At 28.8% G+C, this 19,619-nt stretch overlaps 1 protein-coding gene across 1 annotated transcript in view; it reads left to right on the top strand.

The window, feature by feature from the left end:
* Positions 1-14,618, top strand: part of LOC100197368 (splicing factor 3B subunit 2) — a 47,248-nt gene extending 32,630 nt beyond the window's left edge. The window contains exons 12-17 of the mRNA XM_065806315.1: positions 3,226-3,274; positions 5,499-5,588; positions 13,228-13,335; positions 13,447-13,685; positions 13,761-14,121; positions 14,197-14,618. Coding sequence (XP_065662387.1) covers positions 3,226-3,274; positions 5,499-5,588; positions 13,228-13,335; positions 13,447-13,685; positions 13,761-14,121; positions 14,197-14,259 — 910 coding nt within the window. The 3' untranslated portion in view covers positions 14,260-14,618. The remainder of the gene's footprint in view (positions 1-3,225; positions 3,275-5,498; positions 5,589-13,227; positions 13,336-13,446; positions 13,686-13,760; positions 14,122-14,196) is intronic.
* Positions 14,619-19,619: the final 5,001 nt, after the last annotated feature.

Genomic DNA, 19,619 nt, shown 5'->3' with positions numbered 1-19,619 from the left:
ATCTGAATAAATGCATGCGTAAAAATTGAAAACAATGTGGAAATTTTTAAATGAATATCCTTCATGAAGAGAAATCTATGAAATTATATCTAAAATAAAGTTTTACCCTTTACCTTATTGTGGCCATTGTTGGTTTGACAATCAAAATTGTTTTGAACTAACAGCAAGTATTTTTGCTGGGTTTTTAAATTTTATTGAACATTTAAACAGTTTACCAAAATCAAAGTAACCTTGTGGAAAGTGATTAAGTATAAAAAAGAATAAAATTAAAGATGTTTTGTTTATTACTGAAAAAAGATTCATAATTTATATCTGAATTAATTTATCTATTGATTTATATTTAAAAATTTAAATCAAATCTTTTTATTTCTTTTTTACTTATTAAAACGTAAATTATATCTGAAAATTTCTGAAATATTTCAAAGTGATAAACCTATGGTCCCAACTGTGTTTAATGTTTTAAAAAGCATATTATTTGACATTCTTAAAATGTTTTTATTAAATGATGTGCTTAGAAAGACCTGATGCAATAAAAAAAATCATGAAGCTAAATCTATCAGATCCAATGTTATACAAAAAAAAAAAAAAATTTAAAAATACTAAAGATTATCAACATCAAAAAGAAGCATTATTTCAAAACTTTACAAAGATACTTTTATCTACACTTTTTATCTACTCTTATTTTAGAAAAATCTCCTGTTATCTACTGGTTCTACTGGTCAGGTGTTTATCAGGTGTCTGGATAAATTAGGTTAGATAAGTGGATGCAATTAAGTTAGATGAGTGGATGCAATTAAGCTAAATAAAGTAGATAACTAGAGGGTTGCAAATTGATGTTGTCTAAATTATTGCAAAAATTTATGGCTCCTTGATATTCAAAATTAAAAGTTGGGGATAAAGCAAATGAAGAGTATTTTCAATTTACAATAAACATTGTTTGTAAACATAATACAGAGTTTTTATCATTAAAAAATATGTTTTAAATATTTAAATAAACAGTAGTATTTTCTGGCAGAAAATATTAAAATTGAAAAATCAATTTTTTCAAATAATCAATTTAGTTGGGTAATTATCCTAACATCCTTATTTCTAATTATGATATGAGTTTTCTGACTTTCATTTAAAAATGTATTTGTCAATTTTGGTCAACTTTGGGAAGTATATCAGTCAATTTAATTGACAGTCAAATTATTTCAAAGTTGTAACAACACTAATATTAACATAAAATTTTGTTATTTAATAAATAGGGAAAAGGAATTTAAAAGTTTTGATAATAATTGTTCAACAGAATTTAAATGTCCTGAAAAATGTAGTGAAAAGTCTTTGGTTGTCCTTGAATTTAATTGGTAAAATTTTTTGGCCACCATGTTGTATATATATTATATATTAAGTTGTATTAAGCCATATTAAATTGTAACAATGCTAATATTAACATTAAATTTTGTTATTCAATAAATAGGGAAAAAGAATATAAAAATTTTGATAGTAATTTAATAGGATTTAAATGCCCTAGAAAATGTGATAAAAAATCTTGAAATGTCCAGGAATATGTTTGTTAAATTTTACTTTTTTTAATGTTACACACAGCCATTGTTTTACAGCTTTGAAAAACACTGATGGAATAATCTTAACTGAAAGCAAATTAATTTGCAGTGTTTTAAGTAATTTTTTTTGTTCTGTTTTTGTTATGGAACCCACAGTTGGACTACCTTATTTTAAAAATCAAACTGAAATACTATGCAATGAAATTCCTTACCATTTTTTCAATAATGAGCATATCAAAAAAAGACTATAACAATTGATCCAAATAAGTCCACTGGATTTGGTGGCATCTACCAATAAGTCCTCTCAAATTATTCTTCGAGTATGGGTTTACTCTGAGTATAATCTATTTGTTCAGTTAGTACTGGTGTTGTGCCTGATAAATGGAAAAAAGAAAATGTTACACCAATTTTTAAAAAAAGCTCTAGACTTTTGGCTCCAAGCTAAAGATTAGCCTCCTTAACATCAATTTCTGGAAAAGTAATAAAAGCAATTATCCTAGAAGTTATCATGCATCACAGTGAAGCTACAAGTGTCATCTCAAATAGACAACATGCATTTGTATTTAAAAAATCATGTGTGACTAACTTGTTAGAAACTCTTGACATTATCACAGAGGCTTTACACAAAGGATATCCTGTTGACGCCGTTGAAACTACAAGTTTTTAAAAAAGCATTTCAGTACATAGGTTTAAATCTGTGGAAATTGTTATATACAACATATATTAGGCCACATTTAGAATTTGCCATTCAATCATGGTCACCGTATCATGCAAGAGTCATACAGATTTTAGAAAACATTAAACAAAAAACAACAAGTATTTTTTTCAATATCAAAACTGCCATACAAATATAGACTCAAAGAACTAGGACTTACCACCGTGACAGAGAAAGATCAGAAGTGATATGATACAACATTTAAAAATAGTACATCTGATTGATTTCATTAACTAATATCACCTAGTAGAGTCCCTTTCCTCCTTTCTTTACATTGGACCTGCTGGTGGTATTCGCGGTCATCCTATGCAAATAGTGTCAACTAGTATATATTAACAACTTGTATATTATATGCATGTATATTAACAACTTTAGGTTCTGCATAGAAATTCTGGTACCATTCCTTCACAAGTCTTTTGTAAAATAACTTGTTCAGAAAATACCTATATAAATTTAGGTATGAATTGGTTCTGCCAAATTTATTCTTCATTTTAAGTGTGAATTGGTTATGATAAATTTATTATTCATTTAGAAAAAATTTTATTATAAGAAGCATATTACTGCATTTTCAAATAAACTGTGTGTCAAGTGTGTAGCCCTTTATGTCAATTGTGTGTAAGGTGTGTAACGCTCTACAATGTCAGCGTGGAGCACTTTTTTTTTCTTTTCACTTTATATTGCTTGAATTTATTTAATAATAATAATTGTTACAAGTAATAATAATTACTTAATAAAATATTTTGCTTATGGCCAATTCAGTGTAGAATTTTGCATAAAGATAATGTCCCAAATAATCAGAAGTTGCATCGAAAAGATTTATAGGTGAAGGGGAGGGGTACTAGAATTAAGTTCATATTGAAAAATAGATTTAAAAAAATTGCTAGAAATTGTTTGTATTAAAGATATTATGTGATTTGTATAGCTCATTTTTTTATTTACATTGTAAATAAAAATTTTATGTTTTAGGTATCAAACTAAACCTAAGATGACCATTCATGGGGATTTGTATTACGAGGTAGATTGTTTTAGGGTTTTTTATTTCACTAATTCAACAATTTCATTAATTATTCAATTTTTCTAAATAATTTAACGATCGGTGAATAATTACATTATAATTTTAGATCATAATAGTTATGTAAATTAATTAAAATTTTTTTGTTTTGTTTGAATGTATAAATTTTTTTGTTTTGGCGCTACCCACCAATAAAAGATCACCTCTGCTTATTTTTGTAGTTTCAATGTATATTTTAAGGACATTAAAAAAGGATATATTATTTTGTAAAAACAATATCTGTAGAAATGTTTATTTTAAATGTGTAAAACATTTCAAAATGATTTTCCTAACACAAACAAGTAAAAAAAAACTTTTGCAAATGTTATAAAAAACGCAATTATTGATCATGAACAATAGCGACTACAATTATGGATCAGAATAGATAAAATTATGGATCAAAAAACTTTTGTCGAATATTTTATTCTTTATTTCAGTTTTAAACTGTAAAACAGTGAAAATTTATTTTTTAGCAAATTTATTTTTTTTTCATTTTTCTCCCATTTCTTGTTCATTTTGTACTTTTGATACCTCTTGTTGAATTTTTCGATTCTGTATTTCATTTTCCTTCAGTTGTTTCCCTTGATCCGTTTTCTAAAATCATTCCAGTCACTTATCGCTCTTGCATCAGTTGCAACATGTTCAGATCTACTTTTTTGTGAACTTTCGTTTGGCGTTTCTCTTGGTCAAACAAAACAGTCCATCATGGGATTTTGGCTGTTTCCAAACATTTTGCTGAATTATTTTGTCACACTGTGTCAATTTATCATCACATTCTTTCCTGATATGAACTTTTTTGAACTCCAGCGGCTGAGTATAGAGTAGTCTCTCACCTTTGTCTTTTACAGACTTCCATAGATTGAAAAGCGCTATATTCGTGATAGGTCCATACCGAAAATCTTTCTCTTCAAAACTTTCAAATTGCTGTGAGGTTAATTCTGACTCTAGCAACTGCAATTTATCGCAAAATAGGGTCCTAGGAACATTGGACACAACATCTGTAGCTTCCAAAATCAGTTTTTCTTTCTGGCAATAGGCTGGAAGGCGTGTCAAATCTACAAATCAAAATTTTATGGTATTCAACTATCAAAGTTTAATACATTAATGGTTTTGAACTGTGGTATTTAACTATTAGCAGGTACTTCTAATGCTTTTAGGTTTGAAGACAAATTTTGGTATCTATTCAACAAATATCTTTTAATTACAAGTGTGTTATCATTCTATCATCAGCATCATTTGCATACATTTCATATTTCTTATATTTACAACACATTTTTTTGATAAAGCTTTTTTATGCTATTTTCATATGTATTGCTCTCTCCAAGATTTCCCTCTCTTACCTTTATATTATGAACTGTCAATTCTCTTCATGCTGATGCTCTAAAATCTATTCAAGAGTCAACTGTCAATTTTTTACGCGCTGATGTTGGAAATCTATTCAATAGAACTCATGCATCTCTTTTCAATGTCATTTACAAGATTAAGCTTAATTAACAAATAATAATAATGACATTGTTTAAGATAACAGATTAAAAAATGACACAAAATTTTGATAAAGATAGAAAAAAGAAAGAACCCCAGACAAACATTACAGATACAAACATTTTTGTAAACAAAGATTAAAGAAAAATGAATCACTGACATTAATGTCAAATTCTTAAACAAGTCTTATTAAAAAAATTTTCTTCGTAATTTGTATAGCAAAATTTTTAATTTTTCTTAATTTTAATAAGTTTTTTTTATATAAAAAAAGCTTAAAATTAAAATAAGAAGTAAAGTTACACTTGTAGCTTTTTATAAAATTATACAATTAAAAAAGCTCTTTGTCAAAAATAGGCCACTCTGCATTTTGAAATATAATACAACTATAGACAACTTCAAGTAAAAATAAAAGCTCTGAAACATGGAGCGCATTTATTATCACTAAAATCTAGAATCGACTTCATTGAAACCTAGACACCACTTATCTTCACTGAAACCTAGACTCCACTTATCTTCACTGAAACCTAGACTCCACTTATCTTCACTGAAACCTAGACTCCACTTATCTTCACTGAAACCTAGACTCCACTTATCTTCACTGGTTTCTTGTAAGTTATTATGTTTTTTTATACAAACAGGATGAATTTGTGTAACCAAAAAAGTATATCATTAAGAATAAAATTGATGTGTTGTAATGTTTTTATAGGGTAAGGAGTTTGAAATAAAACTAAAAGAGAAAAAACCAGGTGATCTTTCTGATGAGTTGCGTACAGCTCTTGGTATGCCAGTTGGTCAGGTAAGTTTAAGTTTTAAAAAGGTTTTTGCTTTATGAAAGAAGATCTAATAATGTTAAAATGAAATTTAAAAAAATACATTTATTAAAAAACTTATTAAAATGTAGAAGTATTTCCATGCTGTGTATGATTAGTTAATATTTGTAAAATTTAAATGTATTGGACTACCAAGAAAAAAAATTCAAGACAATGCACAGTGATTCAGAAACACTTAAAATTTGGCCAAAATACAGTTTTTTGAGTAGGGTAATTTCAATAATTTTTTATTAGCTAACTATTTTCTATTTTTTCTTAAGATTCTAACGGTTTAAAAAATCAATACTGAAATAATAGATTTAAACATTAATATGTTTTTAAAATTAATCCAAACTGCTTTTTTTTTTATCATTAAAATTTTATCATTATTAAAACTTAATTTTCTTCCTATATACAAAACTTTTTATTTTAGTTTTTATAACATACAAAGATAATTCTATTTTAATTTATAAAAAAAATTTGAATATGTATTTATACAAGTTGTAAAAAATACATTTAATGTTCATTTTCAGGATTCATTTTTGTGATATATACATAATAATTAGATCAGATTAATAAAGGATTACAGTAAAAACAAAGAAAAAAAAGTAGTGTTGAACATATTAAAAAATTGTATGTAGAGCAAGCATGCAGAGCATACAGTTGCAGATAATCAGGATGCAGTGATTAAAAAAAAAGTGTAGCGTAGAAATAGATAAAGTTAGAGAATACATTGCAGGTAATATAAAATAGGACTTTTATAGATTTTTTATAAACAAGTATGAAAGTAAAAATGATTACTTTCATATTTTGGCAAAAGAGGTGCATTTTTGTGGAGTAAATCCATGATTTTAGCAGGCAGCTTTTCCAGGGAACTTTGAAAAGGTCTATCTAATTGTCCAGCATATCACTGGAAGATTCAGATGCAGGTACATTTGAAATTCAAGGTTGGGTTGAAACTGCAACCAAAGAATGAACCTGAGTATTTTATTTTAAAGGTTACTATCAAAATAATATAAATTATATATAAGTACAAATAAATAATTTAATAATAGTTTAACAATAATTAACATCAAAATTTCTATACTACAGATAACTTGTCAAAAATTACAATTTTGAATAATTTATATATAGATCAGATTATGAGAATAATAATAAAGAAAGCTTTTTAAAAAAAATTGTACTACAAAAAAGTAAATAAAAAAATACATCTAACATGCTCCTCAGGTGCTCCTTAATGCTCCTCCTAACATGCTCCTTGGGCTAATTGCCACATAGAGGCCACATACCAAGACCTATGAAGATGAGTTCCTAATGACCAAGGTCTATGAAGATGAGCATCCTAACCCCCTTCGCAGACCAAGAGTATGTGATTTTTAGAAGAATTAAAAGTATTAAAGAAAGTTTGAAAAAGTCAAATTAAAAAGTTGGCATAGAAACAGTGGACAGTATTGCACTAGGTTATCTTTAATAGTATTAATAATAAGGGTAAATCTTTAATTCCACCTCTCTTGTATGGTTCAGACTTTCTCACCTCACCTAAAGACAAAGCTGAATTGTTTGCTAAAAACTTTTCATCAATATCATCTCTTGATTCCACTAGTTGCGTTCTACCTGATATTGCCAACAAACAAGCTGATCCATTGCTTGACATTGGTATCACTCCAGCTTCTGTCTAAAGTGATTTCTTGCCTAGACTCTTCTACAGCTTGTGGCGAGGACAATGTACCTGTTATTGTCTTGTAGAAGTGTTCTCCAGAGCAGTCGTCTATACTCTTAAAACTATTTAACAAGTGCTTATCACTTGTTAAATAGTTTGTTTTGTTTTCCAACCTGCTGGAAAGCGGCATCTGTTATCCCTATTTTCAAAAATTCTGAAGAGCGATCTCATTTGTCTAACTACCGTCCCATTAGTCTTCTTTCTATCATAAGCAAGGTTTTTGAATCTTTAATTAACAAACACTTAATCTCTCATCTTGAATCTAATAACTTACTTTCTGACCAATTAAGGATTTCAATCTTTTTGTTCTACAGATAATTTGCTAAAAGTAATAACCGATAGGTTTATTCCAGATATTCTCACATCGAAGGTGGCATTGTTTGCTGATGATACTACCATTTATTCTTGTCGTCATAAGAAGCCAACATTCTCTGATTGGTTGGAGGGGTCATTTGAGTTTGAAAAGGATCTCACTTCTGCTACAACATGGGGCTCACAGTGGCTGGTGAACTTCAATTCAGATAAAACTCAATTTTTTTCAGCCAATCGTTATTGCAATAATTTAGATTTTCCTATATTTATGAGCGGTAATGTACTCGATGAGTCATCCACTCTTCATCTTCTAGAATTAACTCTTACTTCCGATCTTTCTTGGAAACCATATATCAAATCTGTTGCAAAATTAGCATCTTTAGGGTTGCATCTCTTTATCGGGCTCGACACTTTCTTACTTAGGATTCTATTCTCTATCTCTATAAATCTCAAATCTGGGCTTGTATGGAATACTGTTGCCATATCTGGGGCGGATCTTCTGATGATGCCCTTTCTCTTTTAGACAAGGTGCAAAAATGCATTGTAAACATAGTTGGACCTGCTCTTGCAGCCAACCTCCAACCATTATCACATCGTCGTAATGTTGCTTCTCTTTCTCTTCGTGTTACTCGTTATTCAATTAATTCTCATCCTTTTTCTGTGACTGTTCCTAAGTGCTCCAAAAACTCTTATTCATCTAGTTTTTTTCCTTGAACATCAGTTCTTTGGAATTCGGTCCCTTCATCTTGCTTTCCTGATTTATATAATTTGCAATCCTTTAAGTCGTCTGTCAATCGTTATCTTGCTCTGCAATCTTCATCTTTTCTCTTCCAGTAATCTCCAACTTTAATTAGTGGTTGCTTGCAGCCTTGTTGGAAGCGAAGATGTTTAAAAAAAAAAGGTGATAGAATGTGCAACTTATGTTCAATATCAAGTTCACTTGATAGGAACCATTGTTACATTCAAAGTTTTACATTAAATTTAACTACATATACATATACAGTATTGTAAATATGTTTTAGACCACTTGTATAATTAGATGTATTTACAATTTTTTTCCTAAATGATTTTTTTAAAGCGTACATAAGTTGAATAATATATAAGAAAAGTTGGAAGAATATATTATTTTGAATAAATAAACAAAATTGATGAGGGGACATGAGGGGTTTGTTTGTTTTTTAATTAAAACAATGTGTCATAATAACTACAGACCAAGCGTTCATCTAAATAAAAAATAAAAATAAACTGGTTTAAACTGATTTATGTTCATACTCCTTCATTTAAGTTTTCGACAGTATAAAGTGCAGTCATAGAATAAATTTAGTACAATAATGATGGGTTTAGGTACATTTTTTAAAATTGATATTTTTTATGAACAGTTAAACAAATAGTTAAAAATAATTAAACAAAGTTATTAGTTTGCATTTAGATTAAATGCTTGCTTGCATTTTTTAAATGTTTAGTTTGCATTTTTAGATTAATTAAATGGGTAAAATATCTTTAATAGAGAGACAAAAAGTTGTTGTGCTTCATTCGCAGCACCAAATTTCATCCAAAACACGATATTTAAAGACTGTTGTTACAGAAATCATTAAAAAGTTTAGAGAAACTGGCTTCCTTGAAGATAGAAAAAAAAGTAATAGACCTCCTAAGCTAACAAAAGATGACAATAAATATTTTAAAACCCTTTCTTTAAGAAATACAAAAAAGCATTCACTGAGTTGGCAAAGGACATTATCTCTCACAGCAACTGGGGAAAATGTTAGCTCTTCTTGTACTCGACAACACTTACTCAAATCGGGATTAAGAGGGTGTGTTGCAATTCGAAAATCATCATTACGGCGTGGCAATAAAGAAAAGCGACATAAATATGCGAAACAAGACAAAGATCGGGCCTAGGAAATGTTTAATCGCGTTCTGTACACCGATCAGTCCAAATTCAAAATTTTTGGAACGAAAGGACGCCAATATGTTACAAAGAAGAATTGAAGAAGCCTATCAGCCTGAGTGTTTAAACTCTACTATTAAACAAAGAGGAGGCTCTTTACAAGTTAGGGGCTGTTTATCTTCATCTGGAGTAGGTGATCTGATCAAAATAGAGGAGCGACTCACCGGGGAATGTTATGTGGATATCTTAAGGCACCGTGCTGTATCATCCAGAATGAGACTAATAGTTCATAATTTTATACTGCAGCAGAGCAATGATCCAAAACATTGTTCCCGAGTGGCAAAAAATTGTTTAAATGAAATGGCAGAGGAAGGAGTACTGGAATTGATGATGGTCTAAAATATATTCACAGTACTGTTTGTATGTATATTTTTATATTTTATATATTATATATTATATATTATATATATTATATATTATATATATATATATATATATATATATATATATATATATATATATATATATATATATATATATATATATATATATATATATATATATATACACACACAATACTGTAATACTGTGAATATGTTTTAGACCACTTACATTTTTTCAAATAATCTTGTAGAATTCTTCTCTAATATTAAAGTTTGTAGTTCTATATTATAAACTTAAAAATTGTAATGTTATCAATATTTTGTAAATCCACCCTTTGCTGCTATAACAGCTTCTACTCTCCGTGGCATGCTGTAATGCATTTCTGTGCCAATTCTTTAATGTGAGGGTTTCGATGTCAACCTTCAATTAGTTTTTCAATATGCTGGGTTTTATTTGTCACCAGTTCTTTTGAAGAAACCTCCTGTTTTAATAGCTCCCACAGGTTTTCTATAGGATTAAGATCCAGGGAATTTCCTGGCCAATCCAGCAGTGAAATTTTTTTCTCTCCGAGAAACTTTTTAATGGATTTTGCCATATAGCATGGGGAAGAATCTTGCATAAATATAAATTCGCCATCTGGAAACCATTCCGAGACTTGAGGAATGAGCTTTTGCTCCAAAACTTCTTTGTATTGGTCCTGCCTCATTGTCCCTTGGACTATGTAAAGCCTTCCCGTACCCTTACCACATATAACGGACCACACCATAATTGACAATGGATGTTTTACTGTCTCGACAATGCAGTCTGGATTAAATTTTTCACCCGCCCTTCGTCGCACAAATGAGGCTTTGTCGTCCAAGATCTAAAACGTGGATTCATCAGAAAAGCGCACCTGAAAATAAATTTTTCAAAAAATGTTAGTCTTTCATTAATCTAAAGAAAATTGAGAAATAACGCAGAAAATGACTTGTTTAAGAAATAAATACTTTTTTCCAATCATCTGTTGTCATATTGCGGTGTTTTATAGCCCATTTCAGTCTTTTATCCTTCATGGCAGGCGTTAATTTTGGTTTTTTCGCAGGACGGTAACACTTAAAGCCTAACTCATCTTAGCGTCTCCTGACTGTGCGATCACTAATATTAATTCCAGTATCTTTAATCAATGTTGTGACTATTTTTCTGGGTTTCTTTCTATTCTCCAAGCAAATATTCCTGATAATTCTCTCAGACCTTAGCGTTATAAGGCATTTTTCTTTACAGTTTTTACGGAGTGTGGATATAGGGTTTTTGCCATTTTTTATTTTTGATGCTATTCTTTGCACAGTCTGCCTAGAAACGCCATTTTTTCTTGAAATTTCTCGTTGAGAATAGTTAGTGTTGCTTAAAAGTGACATTATTTCACTTTTTTTTACAAACATTCACATCTTTTTTTTACCCATTGTCAGAAACTTTAAAAAATTTAAAAGACAAATAAACACACTAAAAAAAATATGTAAAAGAAAATTAAAAAAGTTGAAATAATGTATATTTTTGGAAAAACTACTTTCAAAGAAGTCTTTCACTTAATAAAACACTTAAAAAAATTAAAATTTTGAAAAATAGTCGGTTAAAAATAACGTTTGAAGAAAGATCCTTAACACACACACAACAAGCTTCGGCACTCTACAAATGGTAACTGAACACAATTTCACGGTTTTACTTGTCAAAACATGCAAAATACAGTGTTGCTAGCAACAAAATAGTGTTGCCTACACAATAATTTGTAATAATGTCGTAAATAATTATGAAAAGTTGTGAGTTTTACGTTTGAAAGGTGAATTAATGCTGACAATATAACAAAAAACGTGATGGCCCTATTTCAATGGCCACCCACTGTATTTCACACAAAAAAATTTGGAACAATTACAAGTTTTTCGCAAATTCAATGTCTAAATAAAATTGTAAATAAAACTTGACTTATTAGCCTTAAGATTCTTTTCTTATGAAATGACTTTTTTAAAGTTCATATTGTTTAGTGTTTCTTTTATATACTATATAAACCTAACACTAAATAGTATGAACTTTAAGAAAAAAAAGGTTTTTATATCATATAAATACTATATAATATAGGAAACTAATTTTCAGAAGTACCTATATTTAATAAATATATATATATGTTTATAATAGCATCCTTAATTTAAATTAAAGATAATTTTTTGTGAATGCACTTCTTTAAAAAAAATTTTAGTTCCAGTAAAGCAATTATAAATATATTAAAATCTCTAACTTGAAGTTATATACGTGTATAATTTCTCCTCGTGAAATAGAAAAATGGCGTTTAGTAAATTTCTTTATTAAAGTATACTAAAATATACGGTTAAAGTCCATAATTTAAAGTTACGGATATTCTCCTTATCTTAAATACGGACAAAATCATATAAAATGATGTGATTATTTCATAAGTCTTAAAAGTAAAAGACCGTAATTTATTGAAAACGGATTTTTTCCGTACCATAACGAAAAAGTCTGATAAATACTACGGAGTTTTTTTACAGTGAATTTCTCAAGATAGAAGTAAAGTTAAAAAAATTCAATTATCAAAAATCGCTCTAGAATCTGTTAAAAAAATAAATAAAAATACCATTGATAAAATCGAAAGTCATAATGAAACTGATAATTATTTTATTTTACTGATAACTAGTACAATGAGTATGACGATGAAGTCGAGGATGAAGAAAGTTATGAACTAGTTACTGACAAAAAAGATTACGAAGATAAGAACATAATGAATAAGACGATGATGTTGATATATTTATTTTTAAGCTTATTTTTCAATTTAGGTGCAATATTAAACGTATAGATCATGTTAACTAATTATTTTTGATATTTATATTTGGTTTTCAAAATAATAATTAGTTTGAAATATAATTAGTTGAAATTACTCAGGGGCAAGGGGGGGGGGTCTTAGAAAAATTTGCTCCCTCTGACTATTTTTAATCCTTTTTACAAATATTTTGAATCTTCTTTCCTTGTCTACTCTATTTTATATCTTAGAGTCAATTATAAGCAATTTTGAATAAATATTTTGACAAAATTAATTTTAGCCTAATTTTAAGTTATTCCTGATCACTGTGCAATGCGCTAAATCTAAGTAAGCACAAAACGTGTTAAATACGTCTAAACGTATTACTACCTTTTTTTAGACGTTTTAAACATGTCTTGTGCTTACTGGATGGACGTTCCATAATTAAGCAAACAGTACGAATCACAAATCATAATTGATTAGAAATTCTTTTTTATCATAATAGTTTTTATGAATTTTTATCATCAATATTCTTTTTAGGGTAAACATTTAATTCCTCCACCATGGCTAATTGCTATGCAACGATATGGACCACCACCTTCTTATCCTAACCTAAAAATACCTGGTTTAAATGCTGCTATTCCTGATGTACGTTTTTTTTTAAGAATTTTTACTCTTTTTTTCTATTGAAAGATCTTTTTTTTTTTTTTTTAATATTAGCTTTTTCGGGGTGCTTCATTTTAAAATTTGTTTTTTTAGGGTGCTTCGTTTGGATATCATGCTGGTGGTTGGGGAAAACCTCCAGTTGACGAGATGGGTAAACCTCTTTATGGCGATGTTTTTGGAACGCACAGTGAAGAAATATCCGCAATAGCAGAAAACGAAGTGTTTGATAAAACACAATGGGGCGAATTAGAGTCTGAGTCTGAATCTGAAGAAGAATCCGAAGAAGAAGAAGAGGAAGAAGATCAAACTGGTGTTGTTACTCCAGGCGATGTGTATGTTTCTTTACTTTTGAAAAGTACTCACCTAAAAATTAGTGTAATTATTTATGTTTAATTTTACAAATATAGAGGACTTGTTACACCAAGCGGATTGTCATCAGTGGGCGCAGGTATGGAAACACCTGATGCAATAGAATTGCGAAAACGTAAAGAAATAGAAGATGCTATGGAAACAGGAGGAGATACTCCTGCATTATATACTGTTCTTGCAGAAAAGAGAGCGCAAGTAGGAAGTGCTCTCATGGGCTCAGCTCATACGTACGATTTGGTTACTACTAAAAAAACTGAAGGTGTAGAAATAACCTTAGATCCAAGTGAATTAGAACTTGAACCAGCTGCAATGGCGGCTAAGTATGATGATTCCATAAAAGAAAGAGAAGCGCTGCGAGAAGATTTGAGTGATATGGTTGCTGAACATGCTGCAAAAAAAGTAAAATTTCATTAATTCAAATTTTGTTTTATCATTTTTTGTTTGTATTTTTATTGAAATATTGTCTGTTTTTAGAAAAGGAAGAAACCGTCTGATTCCGGCAAGAACGCTAAGAAATATAAAGACTTCAAATTTTAATAGATATATACATTTGTTTCCAGACTCATATTACCGCCATTGTTTGCAAAATATCTTTGTTTGACTGGAGAGAATGAGGATAACGAAGTTATTTATCGGCTTATTTCGAAACTGTTTCTCATATTTTCTAAGTTCTAGCATCTCTTTTAGTATTAAAAGGTTTCAAAGAACTAGAATAAACGAACAGTCAGGTCAGGGTTAGAATAAATTATTAAACAACTTTGATTTTGATCGTTTTTATTTTGTATTGTTTATATCAAATTCTTGCGATGTAATTTTAACGATCGGAAACGATCAGAAAAGCTGTATTTCCTTAAAATGATCTTGTTTATAAAATATAAGCTCGAAATAAGTTGTTCCGTTAAGTCTGATTAATGCTTTCAGTATCTGATTTATGCATTCTCTTATATGTAGGGACATAAAGACGTGCATATGTAGAGATATGAAGACATGCGCGCGCGTGTGTCTGTTAAATTCACGTGTTTATAACTTACAGAAGAAAATGTTATATTTTTGTAACTTGACTGAAAATCAAACAAAATTTTAAAACTTTTGAAAAATTAATTTACAAAATATGAATTAACATTTCATTCTGAATTCATATATCGTTAACTAATTAAATTTGTAAATTTTAGCCTCATTTATTTTCGTCCCACAACAAAATGCCTGCTCCAGCACTTATATGTATAGATTTCATAAAACACGTCTAATTTATTTCGAACTTTTTATTGGTTTTTCTTCTGTGTTAAGAGTTATTAACATTAAGATAGTCCTTTATGTTTATAGCAATTCAAAACTCTCTTTAATTTTCTCTTTTGAAATTTATTTTTTAGAGACAAAACATGCCAAATTAAACTTAACTATCCTAAACACAAACTCATTTGGAAACTTAATCCAATAACACAATTTGCAAAAATAGTTTATGCATTTTGCATAAATGAATCTAGAGCAATTCCACAACCGTCTTTTTTTAAAATTAAAATAGATATAAGATGAATTTTCTTTGCGATTTACTTAGCTTATAAAAGGTGCTACAAAAAACAAGAAAAAAAATTTGGGCGGATATATTAGCCTCTCATTCATGCAAGAAAATATGAAACGTCACAGCGTGACCAATTTTTTCTCTTTTCAATATTGTATTTTAGTTTTTAGATCAACACCGTGATTCAGCTAATATAGATGAACTGAATTATTAACTTGGCATTAAACTAAAAGTTTAGACATTACTCTTACAAGTTTTATAGCTAAATTACATTTTTTTAATTAAATTTCAAACAGGCACACCTCTAATTAACTAGTGGTAAACGTGGTAATTCAATAGTGGTAAATCAATTTTAATTTTTTTTATTGTATTTATAATATCTTCCCTTGAAACAAAATAGTCATTGAAATTAGTCTCATTTTTAACAGCTTCATGAAAAGTTATGGCATGAGTTATTATCAATTTTCTCTGGATTATTTTTTGTGTTTCTATTCTTTTAACAGTCTCACCAATAGCATGTACCGATCCTTTCCCATGTGAAGCAGCAAAAAAGCTCCAGAATAATTTTAAACCATGCTGTTCTTCCAACCAGGGTATTGCTGATGCAATAAAACGATTTTTAAATTGATTACTCGGCCCGTCAATCTAAATCTGTAGTATTTGAACATTTGATTTAATATGGTAAGATAATAAATTATGAACAAATACAAGAATAGATTTTTTTTGAATGGCTTAAATCATCTGAAACTATGACAGATGACGAGAATGAATTTTATTACTAAAATACAGCAGTGAACACAGTAACTTGCTTCTTGTACCAATGTGCTGGCTGCACTTCATCTTGCCACAAAGTTGAAAAATTTTCAGCAAAATTCACTTGAAGGACAGCTGTGTCTGGATTACTTTAAAATTGGATCTTATGATCACGATGTATTTGATTGTTTCTGTTTAATAAAATAATGCTAAAGAAACGAAGGTAAAGATTTTGAAAAAGTGTTGTAAAGATCATCAACTCTTCCCTTTTTTTTAATCTTTTTAATATACTCTTTTCCATTACCATCTGCAAGTTTTTCCCATTGGTACTATGTAATGCATTTATTCTTGTCAATTTCATTCAAAGCATATAGATTATGAAACTTTACAGCATCTTTTCATGTTGTACACATATTATTATAAAAAATGTCTTTTTCACTATCACATACAATGCTAAGAGGAAATTCATGTGAATGCAATAGAAAGTTTGAATCAAACTTGTGCATAGCTTCAAGGATAAGAATTTTATTTGTCGTTGCCGTCGTTTTATTTTATTTGTCGAGAATTTTATTTGTCGTTGTCGATGTCGTTGACAACAACAAACGTTTCTTGATATTGAACTAGACAAAAGCACATGTGGTGGACGTAAACAAGCAAACTTTGATTTTCCAACTGATTCTTCAGGATAACTACTTTTAAAAACAGCATAAGCTTCATTAACATTCACATACAAATGACGCTTTTGCAGTTTTTTCTTGTTCTTTAATCTCACCACAATAGTGTCTCTTTTACCGGGTGCTTGATGGGATATATCATCACGCTAATAAAAATCAAGAACCAATTTTACAGTTAAAGCATCTAAAACATTTTCACTAAGTATTTTTTCTGGACTAGGGGTTTCATTCATTTTTTATTAAAAGTTTTTGTACAACTTTAGCCGTCTTTCTTTGTGATTTTGGTAGTGCTGATTCGGCTCTCTTAACAGCTTTTCCAAGAGTGCTTGCAGATTTATAAGAGGGTGATGTAACAGCTACAGATTTTGATTCTGCTATTTTTTGTCTGCTCTTTCTTTTTCAATGCCTTTCTTTTTCTCGCTAAGCCTCCAATTTCGCAAGTCGTCTTTCTTTTCTCTATTTTGATTCTTTTTCTTTAAATACTTTTTCACCAAATTTTTTTAACTGCCTTTCACGATATTTCCTTTGACATTCAGCATGAGTAAGAGGCATGTTAAACCCTTGAAAGATTTAAAAAAAGCAACACAATAGTTATGGAGATGGACGTATTACATCCAAGGCTCAGTGGAGTTACAACTATCCTTTAGAGAAGCTCTGTGTATCCCAAAAGAGAGCCTCAAGGATAACTGAGCAAATGTTGCCTATCCAAAACATATCTATATTTCGTAGTTATTGTAGAAAACGTTAAGATTAGATAACTTCACAATAATCTGCCCGATAAAAGTTGATCAAAACTCAATTGTGGTTTTAGTTTAGCAGTTTTAATTATTGTTTTAAGATTGGTTAAAAATTGTCACACCTTGACGTGACGGCGTGACATAAAAAGATTCTAAAAATAACTTGAGCTAATTATTTTTTTAAACATGTTAATATTTATTTAGATGTACTAGATAGAGTTCTCATTGCGCTGGAATTTTGAAATCCTTAGTTTTATTGGTTGTCTTAGAAATAAAACTATTGGTACCCTAATTGTGATAGCGTGACAATAGAGGTAATAACATTTGATTAAAATAAATGGTTTTCTAAATTCGTCTGGCAATAAGTATCTTTTATCATAAGTAGCAATGATTAGTGCAGCTAAAAACCTGATTGCACTGAGCAAAACAGTTTTTAAATTTTTTATAGGTTCAATTGAACTTTGACGATTAAAAATGATTTAAATTATAGCAAAAACGCCTATTTTTACCTTCTGTTTCAGCCAATATAATTTTTTATGATTGCGGCATACTATAACAAACTATATATTTTCTAAAAGAGGAAAAGTAGAAGTTTCTACTGATATATAGTATTATGTGTATTGGCTTTAATTTTTTCATTTTTTCTGAGACGGTCGTAGAATTGCTCTCTAGTGAAACAAATATAACGCTAGAACTTGTAAAATCTGATTAAAAACCTTCGGAAAAGGTAGGAAAAAAGTGTTTAGAAGATATAAATCCTCTATCCTTGTATAACTAAATTTAAAAACCTTAAAAAAAGTGCTTAGAAGATACCCGGCAAACAATCTGTAGCGGAATCTAAGAGAAACCTGTATAAGCAGGACCAAAGGTTTAAACGATTTAAATAAATTCTCTAACATCTTAAGCTCCATTTTGTTTGCTGATGATACCAACTTGTTTTATTCCAGTAAAGATATAAGTTTATTGTTTTAAACTGTAAATAAGGAACTTGAAAAATTAACCCGATGGTTTAAGTCAAACAAACTGTCTTTAAACATCAATAAAACTAAATACACTTTGTTCCATCGTCTTCATAAAAAAAGCATATATTCCCCTAAAACTACCGGATCTGTTTATTGATAAAAAACTAATAAAAAGAGAACAATCAATAAAGTTTTTAGGCGTGTTATTAGATGAAAATGTAACCTGCAAAAACCACATTGGACTAATTGAAAATAAAATATCAAAAATTTGGGTATATTGTACAAAGCCAAACAGTTTTTAAATCTATCTTGTTTGAAAAACCTATACTTTTCTTTAATTCACTCCTACTTGAACTACGCAAACATTGCTTGGTACAGCACTAACTCAACGAAAGTAAAAAAATTGCTGAGTAAACAAAAACATGCTGTAAGGATAATCTCAAACGTAGATCGTTTCACTCACACTCGAACAATATTTAATGAACTCATATTCTAAATGTATATAAATTAAATCTCTATCATGTTCTTATCTTCATGTTCAAACTTGATAAAAAAATATCCCCAATTTTATTTAATTCAATTTTTAAAAAAATAAGACACATATACCTACCCGATTTTCAAAAAATAATTATATTCAATCCAAAATATATTATTCAGTTACTAAATTCTCAATTCCAAACTGAGGTCCTAAACTGTGGAATACTATATTAAATAACAAACTGAAAACAAATTATTCTCTAAACATATTCAAAACAAAACTTAAGCAATTGCTGATGGCAATTGAAAATAAATCAAATTTCTTCTAAAATTTTTAATTTTTCACCACATTTTACTATATTTATATATATTTTTTACTATATTATTTACGAAAAATACTAACAATTAATTAATTTGTAATTAAATGTTGTTGCAGTTTTTCAAACTTTAGATTGTAATTTGTAATTATTGTAATTTTTTTATCTTCTGTTGTGTTTATTAATCTTAGAGTTCCACGTATAACTGCTTGTTAACTGTTATTAAAACAACATCAATATAAAGAATTGAGATTAACTCAAATATAATTATTTGTAAATTGAACCAGCTAAAATTATATTTTTTTGTTGATAATTTCTTACTTTACTAACCAATTCTTAAATTTAACTCTTTAAATTACTAAATATTTTGAAAGTTTAAAAGCTAAATATTTTTAAACATTTTATATTTTATTTAATTTTTGCATTTTCTTGGAAAATTTTATTTTATAATGATGCAT

This window comes from Hydra vulgaris, chromosome 09, assembly GCF_038396675.1.
Source record: "Hydra vulgaris chromosome 09, alternate assembly HydraT2T_AEP".
Classification (NCBI taxonomy): Eukaryota; Metazoa; Cnidaria; class Hydrozoa; order Anthoathecata; family Hydridae; genus Hydra; species Hydra vulgaris.
Note: the sequence above shows the minus strand (reverse complement) of the source record. Positions and strands in the feature narration are given on the sequence as shown.